The sequence below is a fragment of the Perissodus microlepis genome, chromosome 9 (assembly GCF_051167445.1).
Source record: "Perissodus microlepis isolate ML-2025 ecotype Zambia chromosome 9, ASM5116744v1, whole genome shotgun sequence".
Classification (NCBI taxonomy): Eukaryota; Metazoa; Chordata; class Actinopteri; order Cichliformes; family Cichlidae; genus Perissodus; species Perissodus microlepis.
In genome coordinates, this window is record NC_140469.1 from 10,662,115 (window position 1) to 10,674,398 (window position 12,284).

Sequence of the window (12,284 nt, forward strand, 5' to 3'; positions counted from 1 at the left end):
GCACAAACAGGATAACCAGCTGATCCGAGCAGATTCTGGCAAAGCGCAAACCAGTGAATAAAAACATTATAAATGTTGAGAAAATCTGTTTATGTTTATTTTATATGACAAAAAAGAAAATATTGGTTAATATCTTGTAATATTAGATTTTTAAATCAACAAATATGGATATCAGTCTTAAAAATCACCTCTCTATAACTGCTTCTTCACTTCAGATTAAACCCAGGGGGGGTTTCCACTTTCCTAACGGGTCTGAACTGTTTCCCCTAACTGATGGAAATTGATGGAGTTATGGAAACTCCCATCCAAATATCCATCCATCATTTTTTTTAACTTTCCGAAACTGACCCGTGATTCCCACCCACTTCAAGCCATGCCTGGACAGCACTACATGGGTGAGAAAACAAGCTAGAATGCTTCCACTCTTGGTGAGACTGTTTACAGAAGGTATAAATAATTGGTCTGACAACACAAGCTGTTTCCCTGCTCCCACCATAACCCCGTCTAGGCTTGAGAAGGAGTGTCCAGGCTGTTTCTATCAAGAGTGGCGTCTTCCCTCTGAGGGGATCTGAGAGTCAAGCAGGGGGGAGAGGAAGACGAGACTGGAGAATAAGACAGATGTGCAAGACACAGAGGAACTCTGGGTACTTGGCAAACAAAAGCAGGAAGATGAGGAGGAGAAGAGGGGGACTACTGGATGGCCAGGACGGAGACAGACAGCAATAAAATACCAGCGGTGGAGAAGAGAGAAACCATGACAAGGGATTTTCCGCTGATAAATGCTCTTCTTATCCTTCCCATTATACTGTTTGTATAAATGTAGGGCACCAGCAGTTGAGGTGGTGGAGCAGCATGTTGTGGGTGAATGTGAGACACTGCAATGGGCTTCTGGGGTAACGGCTCTATATAAATGCAGTCCATTTACCATGTGGAGAGGAAAATTACAGCCAGGCTTCAGCAGAAAACGGGCCCCTATGGGGGCAATCTGTCGATGAGCTATCACGGCTTGTTTGTGGGAGCGCCGAGCATTCGACATTTCTGTCTGTCGGGGAATATCTAAATGAAGCACTTTCATTTAAAGTGGACCCACTGTGCTTTCCCTCATTTTCTGCCATATTTACAGTGTGACAATTGTGGATGCTCACATTAAACAAAGTTTCAAATAGTGAGGTCAGTGAATGTACGATAAATCCACTGAGCCGAACACTGAAGCTTCAGATGGATCCAAAAACGCCACCGATCGACAGGTTATCCCCCTCTTTGATATCTGTGATGTCATTTATGATGAAGATATTCTTAATATGGTTGTCACACAGATCTGGAGTTTTTCCTTCACTCTGTCACTAAGTGCTTGTTCAGAGAGTGTCATTTGAATGTTGGAGATTTTCTCTGTATTATTAAAACTGAACTCAATGAACTGTAAATCATACAAAGTTACTGTAACAGAGTCCAAGACTAAAATAAAAGTTATGCCCAAAGTGCTGAGTTTAGCTGTTTGATTACATATAACGTTTCCATTTAATTTTCGTACATAAGTACGCTGTAAAATGTTACATTTTATGGAATCTAGTCAAATGAAATGTAATTGGTTAGTAATAAATTGAGTTTATATCAAGTGCGTTTTCCTTAATGATTTTTTTTTGAGTTTATATAGTTCAGCTGCATTTTACTCAGAAGTATTGCTCCACGTGTGTTGAGGGTGAAGGATATTTTAGAGTGCAGCTCTACTTCAAATGCTTTCTTTTCAGCTTACATGAGCATTAAGAGTTGTGCCCTTACACAGATCATCAGTGCAAGCTGCTGGTTATGGACGGGAAGATGGATGTGATGATTAAAAAAATCTGGGAACACGCAGAAACAGCACAACTGCTCTTCTTCAATTGTAAAACCAACACTAGATTTCAGACTTCCATCTGTTTTTCCTCACTCTACAACCTCAGACAAGCATTTCATTTCAAAACTACAAAGATTCAAACAGCCTGAAGCCACTTTGTGTCTTCTTATTTTAAAAAAGACAAAACCAGCGTCACACCATCGGGACACATCAGCCACTTTCTGTCGGGTTTGAAACAAACGTCAAATGGCATGGAGTTGGAAAACATTTGCATAGATACAAAGAACAAGACAAAGCTGTAAATCCAGAGGTCTGCTGAAAAAAAACACCTCTACTTCTCAAATAAAAGTCCAAAATTGGCTCAGTGACAAATCTGAGATCTCTGGCCCCATGATGAGATTCAAACAGGTACTCATGCTCGAGCTAACTGAGTGTTTTAAATTCAATTTTCTCTCCCCTTCAGTCAGAATGGGGAAAAAAATTGCACTTTTTCTCAAATGTCCAAAGTTGTTGAAGGACTGCAGCAGTAAACACACACACACACACACACACACACACACACACACACACACACACACACACACACACAGCAGAGATCTGTGGTAAACATGTCAACTTGTCCTGGCCATTAATTAGAGCCCTTTGGCACCGTCTTTGCAGTAAGAAGCCAGCACACAGCAGAGGACTGCATTACCACGGTGACTGTGGCCAAAATCTCATCCTGGATGTGATGGATATACAGCTGGACAGATAAATAGACATCTGACGTGAGGAAATTATGTGTACATCCAGACAAATCCCTTTATTAAATTCCTCCATCAATCCTTGTAATTTAGAAAATGCTGTGACACAGTGGTGAGCTATGTCAGCATCCAATCAGTGATTTACACAGTGCTGAAGAAAGCCAGATTAACATTTAGCTTCGTTCCCCACAGATTATATTAAAGGGCTGCAGCTGTAAAAAGCTCTCTTTCTGTCAGATGGTTGTCCAGGACTGTGAGAGACCTCTGCCACGGACAGTGCCAAAAAAATGCTCATCTGTCTGCATGAGAGACAGGAGGGTGAAAGAGAAAGGAAAGCAGAAGAGGCACAGAGGGGAAAACACAGGCAGAGAGAAAGTTTGTCATGTGAAATCCAGAGTCTCTCTATCACAACTTTAAATTGAGAGGCTTAGTCAGAGGCTCGGCACAGACCGGAGTGCTCTGAGGGCATTAATGAATCCAAGACCTTTAATGATCATCTTTCTTAGTGCCCGGTACCTCAGAGAGCGATGGCACGAGTGCAGGAGTCCTTCTGCAAAAGTGTTCAATTAAAAGTTAGCCGAATCAAATTCTGACTCATGCAAATACGGCTGGCCACTTAGCTTATAATAACAAATTATGTATTATGAATGAATATTAATGCAGTGGACTGCTGGGTGCTGAAAACACAGGAACATTAAAACTGACTGCTGTGAATAATTATTCATTATATTTCCCATTGCATGTTACTTTACAAAAGAAAGCCTGACTGTTGCATGTGCTAAAGCCCCAGTGCCCACACATTACACCTGTATATGTTAGCTTTAGAAACACAACATTTAGACACATTTAGGCTCCAGCCATGCCATCTTTTCAGTGAAGCCTACCAGTGTGTGGGTTAGTGAGCAGATTATTCAGGAGTCCTCTTGTTAGCTAACAACCAAATATTTCTTAATATGTAGGAAATAGAAGGAAATTCTAGAATTTAAAATTTACTAATGCCAACTGATGCCTGAAAAAATGAATCCCATCATTGTAGAGCATGACTAAAGCAAACTGACACAAGGAGCTGAACAAGGACAGTGCAGAACTTCTACCTGAACTTTGCAATTAGATCAGTGAAATAATCTGCGTACTTCAATACCTCAGTTAAGAAACTTTAAAAAGTCTTTAGATACACTGGGAGCACACGTAAGTTTTACTGGGGATGTATGTGCCTCAACCCCCACTCGCATTCCGGGTTAGGTAACCTCAACAGGTCACCTGACCTCTCAGATGAGAGATGAAGAACAGTAGTGAGTTGATTTTGTAAAATTAAGGTCAAACAATAAAAAAAACAATATCCTTTGTTTCTTAATAAGCAAATCTTGCGCAAAAATGCCGACATTAAACATCCTCGTTGAACTTGTGGGTTCAGAATGGGATTCAACAAATCATTACAGTGGTTACTTCTATCATTTATATACAGTCTACGACACAAATTTGTATCAAATAATTAAGGAAAATTAAACATAAAGTATGAGCTTTTCCTTCATTTTGTGTGCCAGGTTTCTATTGGCCAATTGCGTCCTCATCACCGCCCGAGCGGCACAAACCATCGGGAATAACTTCAGAGGTCGTTGTCACATCCTGTCTGAAAGCCCTTTAAGGGACCGTACAGACATTAAGCAGGTCTGAACATTAAAAGCAAAGCCCTCCCCAGCATTATTAATATTAATAAACTCCTCTTTACTACAAGAAAAACTCAGCTGTAGACTCCAGTAACTCTACAAGACTCCAAATGGAAAGGTCAGAATAGGGTTTTAAAATATGTCGGACAGAATCAGAGAAATCATCATTTTCATTTCACAATCTTCTTCCTTGTCAGAAGCTGACAGATAACCTCCCCCCCCACACACACACACACACACACACACACACCACTGCAAATGAGCAAATAAGCCACGGGGGGCTCTGTTGCAGACTTGTGTGTGAGGTTTCTTGGCTCTACGTCCATGACCACAGATTTCTTCTCCTTTTTTTGGCCATTTTGAAACTCATTCTGATTCAAGTGGCAGCACTCGAGGGGTTTCATCAGACTTCTTTCACGTGTCCAGTTCTCTCTGCACAACTGAAGCTGACTTTGATTACTTTGACTGAAATCTTTCCCTGTACATAGTTTAATGGCAGTAGCCAAAATCATCACAAATACAACAAAACTACTACGAGACAAAGTTTGATTGACCTTAAAACTTTACCCAATCCCTGTTCAAGGCCCTCTTCCTCTATATCATTTCTAAACTGTCTCTTCCTTTTCTAATGTCTTAGATCTGCACGATACAACAGTTTGTGATATCATCAGCATCGCAGATCTTGCAGGCCTTGTGAATGATCCCTTGACACAGCTGCTGCAAAGCCCTTTCTGTGCTGAAGAAATCTAAACAAACAGCTTTGACACAAGCAAACAGCCATGCTTCCTTTCAGGCTCTGGTGAACTGTCCTAAAGATGTACAGTTATGGTTGGAGATAAGCTTCCTCAATCTGAACAAAACCAACAGAGAAATTATTTACTTCCAGCAATCCAGCCTGTTAGATGGGTATGACAGCTAAGACAGGCCTCTCAACCTGTTACTGTCACATGTCACTGGTGTGATTCTCAACATGACTTTGAGAGAGTAATTCATGCTTTTATTACCTCTTGATTAGACTATTGTAATCCTTTAGATGTTGGCTTAGTTGTGACTTTGTCAACTGCATGATATAAAGAGCACTGAGGTCTACAACCAGCTGGTCTAAAATATTCCTAGATCCAAGCTTAAAAGCAGAGGCGACAGAGGCTTTTCTGGTGTCACATAAGAGCTGCTCAGTCTCTCAATCACTTTAAAACACTGTTAAAAACCAGTTTACAGGTTCTAGTTCAGCAGTCTTGTTTACTTGTTTTATTTGATTTTTACTCTATATTTCTTGTCGGTTTAGTGACTGTAATGCGTAGTGTATGTTTTGTACAACTTGTACAGAACAACGTGCTATAGAAATAAACTGTATGTATTTTTACTAAGTGACTGGGCGACTGAAAATATTTTGTCCTCTGTGGATAAAATGGCACATTGTCATTAAGCGTGGCTTCAGTAACTGGTGTCGGTCTATCATTACACATTCAGCTTACTTCCCATTTCCAGTCAAGCTCATTAGAGCCGGATCTGCAGACGGGAAACCTTCCCTCTGTCCGGTCTCCAGGTAACTCTGCCCTCTTGCTGTGTAGCTGTGAAACAAGCAGCAATGACGGCTGCTGTAAATATTAGCTAATGAGCTGCTGGTTTGCAGTGTCCTCATATTATTTGACCGGCAGGAGCTTTTGTGCCTCAAAGAGCACAATGAGCTTTTCTTCATCTCCATTAAGCTTCAGTCCTCAATCGTGCAGTTTTTCCTGTGGGGCTGCATCATTTAGATCGGTGAGAAGGAAAACATTCCAGCATTTTTACTACATGATAACCTTTATGTTTACTTGTTTCATCTATGAATCACTAATGCACATAACGTTAAAATTATCCAAATTTTTGTTGTTGTTAAATGCACATGTAAATAGGTTTTTTGAGTGAAAAACCTTAAGAGACAGACATGACTAATGGGTCCATCACCAACACTGCACAGTAGCCCGGACTCAGGAAGACCTCGGCATTAGACTTTGATATGAGCAGGATGAGCGGGGAGACAAAGTTCAAGCCCCTCATGGTGCATGAAACTTTAACAGGCATCTGAAAGATTAACAACACTCTAAACACAATGTCACCGCTGTTGCAGCTGAGCAGTAACAGCGACAGCGGATCAGCGACTCGTTCACGAGCAAAACTGAAAGCTTTCTCACACCATCGGTTTTCACTCAAACGTGCCCTTTCCTGAGTATAATGACGTCAGATTAATCCGGCAGAGGACTGCAGCGTCGGACAGTCTTATGACACTTCACCTGTGGGAACAGGTGGGGTGTCTCACCATTGTAACCGATATTTTTCTTAACAAATCTCATAAAAAGATGAAAACTAGCAGTGTGTTACTGTCAAGCTTGAGGCCATTCATCTCTGCTAAGGACACGGGATTATTTCTAAATTGAATGGATCTTGTGAAAAGCATATATTTCAAAACATGTTTTTTTTTCACAACCTTGTTTCAAGGCAATACCATGATATCAAATAAGCCAGTGAGCTTTTAATAGTCACACTTAGCTTTAGAAATAAGAGGTTGGGGTTTTTTTTGGTAAACGGACTGGTTCTTATATAGTGCTTTTCTACTCTGTATGCAACATGCCTCATTCATGAAAGCACATAGAGTACTTTTCTAAGTGTAAGAGCTCTCTGCCTTATAGTCATGCACATCAAATGTTTCAGTATCTTCCCCATGTAGACTACAGAGCCAGGGATCTAACTACCAACCTTCCAATTACTTTACAACTTGCTTACCCCATTCATACTTTCTCACTGGGAAGGAAAACACCTCAGAGCTCCCCTTCTCCTGAACCACCCACAATCTTGCAGCACCTGGTATCCCCAGGCTGTCTCCTATCCTAGTACTAACCAGGCACAACACTGCTTAGCTTCTGGGACCAGCTTCACCATGGTGAAGCGGTTTTAATCAGAGCACATCATTTTCAAAATCAGTTAAGTCAACTCAAATCCAACAGCTGGCTTTGGCTTTTTGTGGAATATGTTGACAAGAAAACAAAAACAAGCTTAATTTTTTTTATTCACCCCAGGGATTAAACAAATATTTCAGCCTAAGCCTGGTCTAAGCTGAGTTTGGCTTTGCTGACTACTACCACCCTTGATGACACTGACCAGTGGCAGTGGCATTTATTTGTTCTGTCACGTCAGTTTTGCACTAGTAAAATGTTCAAAGATAGTGTGAGCTAGAGCTGAGGGAGCCTGTAAAAACATGGTTATTGTTGGTTCCCTGACAGTGAATGGTGAGAAAATACTGTAATGAAAATATGCTTCTTCTTTTTTTGCCTTAAGTTGCATTTTCCTTTATTCCTTATTTACTCCAACTTCAGCAGTCAGCATTAAACAAATGACTTCTCTTGATTCCTAAACAGCAGTGAATGTCGGCCTCGTCTAGATGATAAGACAGCAGCCGCATGCATTAAAAAAGAGCTCCATGCTATAATCTCCCAACAGGTCTATGAATAGCATTTTAAAAGAGCTTTAAAACACATCTTCACAGCATTTTTTTCTTCGTTTCTTCTTCTTCACATGGTGCTGAAACAGAGGGGCCCAGGGGCTTTTTCCCCTCACTGTCAGAAAGTATGAATAACTGTTTACTGGGCTTAGCAGATGCCTCACAGTCAGGGGGAATCACTCTCTTTCTGCAGCACAGATGGGGACCCTTTCCTCTACTTTCGGCTGCACCCAATACGCCAGACCTCCACTAAAAGAAAACAATTGGTGGCGACTCAGTGCAGTGTGTTCGGGTTTTCTTTGAACGCACGGCATCTGCTTTCTCTCCCTAATAGGGAGCTTGATGGGAAAATCTTTTGGTGCAGACAAGAGCTGTCACAGGAAACCGCTGCTGTGCGTCCTTACATCATGGGAATATAACTTGTTGTAGCAGCATCTGCAGCTATTCGCCATCTCTCCAGTCTGAGTGCATGCATAATAATATTTATTTTTCTTTGGCTTTTTATTGCAGCAGACTGGGAATTTTGGAAGGATGATCTTGTCAGAAAATGTCCATCTAAGTTTTTCTTGGCCTTACAGCGCTGACAGCTGTTACATGGCAGAGGTCCAGGGGACTGTGGGCTGAAGGTCCTGGCAAGACACTGACCACATCCTTCAGCATACAGCAAGATTAACTGGCATTAAAATGTCATTAAAAAGAACTTTCTGCAGTGTGTTAGACACAGCTTTTTTCTTTTATCCACCTCAGGTGTACAGAGGTAGCTACTAGAAAAGAAGTCCTTAAAAATCAAAACCTGAGTAAGCTGGGTATTTTCAGTGAGTGTCAAGATGGTGCCAAAACAATATAACAGCCCAATAGATCGTGGAAAGAGTCTCTGCAACTGAACTCTCTTCATCACCGAGATGTGGATTACACCTCCCTGATTTTGATTGTTATAGGTTATAGGCTGTCAAAAGGGCTCCGTCACAACAGCAGGTTATTGAGGTTCACATTATAACTGATGGCAGCCACCACTGAGCACTCTGTCAATACAGAGCAAAACGCAACCCATCCATCAGAACATCTACATTTGGCACCCCACGGAAACCTGATTTCATACATGATTTTACCCTTGTACCAGAAAAAGAAATAAAAAAAAAAAACAGTGGCCCTGATATATAGGTCAGGTCTGTCCACTGGGGCATGATGCCGTGATTCAACACTGCTTATCCTCCCTTCAGTGCATGAGTTATGAGATATGATAGATGTTCCTGACACTTCCTAGAGAACACGACTGTGTGCGTTCTGCAGCTGGGCAGTGCAGAGGAGCGCATTAATATAACAGACCAACGCAGGGGTATTTGCATTTGCAGGTGTAAATGTGCAGCACGGAATCAGAGAATAGCATCCTGCTCCAGTGCGCAAATATGAAGATACATGGAAAACAACTCTGGCTGCAAAGAGCTGTTTTTATGTGAAGCAATTTCTGTTACAGCTCAGACAGGATGAGGAGGAGATTTCAATGATAGTTAAATAAAAACAGTCAATCAAATACTCACTTAAAACCCCAACAACAAAAAGTTTCAGCACCGCGAACTCATTTATATCCATCACGCTGCGAGAATCCAGTCAGACTTGAACTAAAGCTCAGCTGCAGCTCCGCGGAAATGTACATTTGAAGCGATCCATACTTGAAATTATCCCAAAAGAGCGAGTTCCTTCATGCTGTCAGAGAAGAAGGGTGTTTTTTAAGGGGGGAAGAAAAGGCGCCAGAAGAAAAAGAAGAAAAAGAAAGAAATTAGAAGAAAGCAATCGGATGCCAGAGCGCGATAATGGACTGTCCTCGTGATGATCGCGGAGCTTCTCTGTGCCGTCAGGAGTCAGAGCTCAGGACCGTAAACCCGTCCTGCATCCTCGGGAGGGAGGGGAAGGGCGCAGTCACACCGGATCACACAGTGGTTACCAATTAATTCTCAGCAGGCGACTGGAGACATTTAAAAGTGAGACGCGGAATTGTAGTTGATATGTAAATGACATAAGGATTCATCAGGAGCAAATAAAAACAGGTCACCTCCCCACCACCATCTCTCCAATAATAGGCCTATTCTGTATTTGAACACATGCTCACATAATGCGGCTTAAAAGAGCTTTCATAGTCTTTTCAAATGAAATGAAATAGTTATATTTGTACGTTTTAATTATTGTGTAGTTCCGATGGTCTAAATGTTGCTCCACTTTAGGTCACAACGACCCAAACTTTTTTTCGATGAAGCAATACTGACCTCGTATGGTTTCTTTTCACACTGCACTCTCAATCAGTCTGCCTGGATTAAAAACAGAAAATGATTTAAGCCTTGTGTAACATTAAGATTACGCAACAGCCGAGCGCACTCAAATTCAAATTAAACATGTCCTGATTGTGTTTGGATTTAAAGGATTTTGACGGAAAGCCCTTTTGCCTCCCCCCATTTAATCTATTTAACAAAGTGGATCAGTCAGTTTAATTAGAATAGAGTATTGGCATTGCTCTGTAGTTAACTGTTAAGGTCTAACAGTAGCTCTGTTTTGCAAGCTTAAAGTGCAGTAAATTATTTTTTTAGACTATAAAAAATAGTTATTGCACTCATAAATATACCCTGATTACTGTCTTCTAACAAACTGATGGATTGTCTCTAAATCTATCTCTAAAATTAGAAATATCCTGTCTCAGAGTGACACTGAAAAACTAGTTCACGCATTTATTACTTCCAGGCTGGACTACTGTAATTCATTATTATCAGGATGTCCAAAAAACTCGCTGAAAAGCCTTCAGTTAATCCAAAATGCTGCAGCAAGAGTACTGACAGGTACTAGAAAGAGAGAGCTGTTTTGGCTTCCCTTCATTGGCTTCCTGTTAAATCCCGAATTGAATTCAAAATCCTGCTCCTCACATACAAGGTCTTAAATAATCAGGCCCCATCTTATCTTAATGACCTTGTAGTACCATATCACCCTATTAGAGCACTTCGCTCTCGCTCTGCAGGCCTACTTGTTGTTCCTAGAGTATTTAAAAGTAAAGAGTAGAGAGCCTTCAGCTTTCAGGCCCCTCTTCTGTGGAACCAGCTTCCAGTTTGGATTTGGGAGACAGACACTATCTCTACTTTCAAGATTAGGCTTAAAATTTTCCTTTTTGCTAAAGCATATAGTTAGGGCTGGATCAGGTGACCCTGAATCCTCCCTTAGTTATGCTGCAATAGACGTAGGCTGCCGGGGGATTCCCATGATGCATTGAGTTTTTCCTTTCCAGTCACCTTTCTCACTCACTATGTATTAATAGACCTCTCTGCATTGAATCATATCTGTTATTAACCTCTGTCTCTCTTCCACAGCATGTCTTTGTCCTGTTTTTCTTCTCTCGCCCCAACCGGTCGCAGCAGATGGCCGCCCCTCCCTGAGCCTGGTTCTGCCGGAGGTTTCTTCCTGTTAAAAGGGAGTTTTTTCTTCCCACTGTCACCAAAGTGCTTGCTCATAGGGGGTCATATGATTGTTGGGTTTTTCTCTGTATTTCTCTGTATGCAGCTAGAGACTGGCAACCAATATCCTCCTTATTGTGTCATTTATAAATACACATATTTTTATCCATCTATTACTGTTACACCGTGAGCAGCTATCACTGCTGCTACGTCACTGAGAGCAACAATCATAGTCAGAATTTTGGTATTTATGAAGGAAGATTAATGCTATAACAATGATGAATTAAGTACTTGTTAATGCCTTATTAATACCCTAGTAAAGCTGAATAGTGTGACATTATTATAAACGCCTACCCAGTTTGATTTAATTCTCACATCAAATGAGAGTTTATTTGCTACGTGCCCAACAACGGTAGCTCTATTTCAAATAAAATTTGTGCTGGATAAAAGCAGCTAGCAGAGGCTAACAGCTGCAAAAATATCAGTTTTGACCTACAGAAAAATGTAGGATATCCTCAACAGCTCACCTCACCACTGCTGTCATTGGATAGAAGTGAGCTTCACTGACTCATCAACTGGGACTCCTTTCACAAAGATTTACAGCCTCCTCCAGAGTAAATAGACATGGGCAAATACTGCGAGCTGAGGTAAACAGCAGACTGACAACCGAACTCACTACAGATGAATGGCAGCCAGTTATTTGTCCTACAGCAACTACTGTAGATAGGATTATGCACTTGGCAGGGGTAAGAAAAAAGAACTTAGCTGACAGTGAACTACTGACATCTAGTGGTGAGATTTTTCACATTGCACCTTTAATTTATACTGAAACTGGTTCTACTCTTTTGAGGTTTTAGCCCACTAACCAGACCTTTTGCAGCTTATTTTCATATTTTGCTTTTGGTTTTATGTTGATTGACACCAGTAAATTTACATTTTCACTTTGATCCTTGTACAAACAACAGCCTCCTGCATTCCTTCTCACATGGGCAACAAAATGTTGCAACAATAGTGTGGCAGAGCAGGAAGATGGTGCTGTTATCCATGCAGAAACTGTTTCTGGCAGTTGGTGTGAAAGCTGTGAGCCTGAAAGGACGAACAATGAATCAACAAAAAACCAGAAAAGCCACA

General features: G+C 41.1%; 1 protein-coding gene across 1 annotated transcript in view; it reads right to left on the reverse strand.

Annotated features, from left to right (window-relative positions):
• LOC146380038 (receptor activity-modifying protein 3) overlaps positions 1-9,833 on the reverse strand; it is a 34,190-nt gene extending 24,357 nt beyond the window's left edge. The window contains exon 1 of the mRNA XM_084938981.1: positions 9,261-9,833. Coding sequence (XP_084795107.1) covers positions 9,261-9,312 — 52 coding nt within the window. The 5' untranslated portion in view covers positions 9,313-9,833. The remainder of the gene's footprint in view (positions 1-9,260) is intronic.
• Between the last annotated feature and the right edge of the window lie 2,451 nt (positions 9,834-12,284).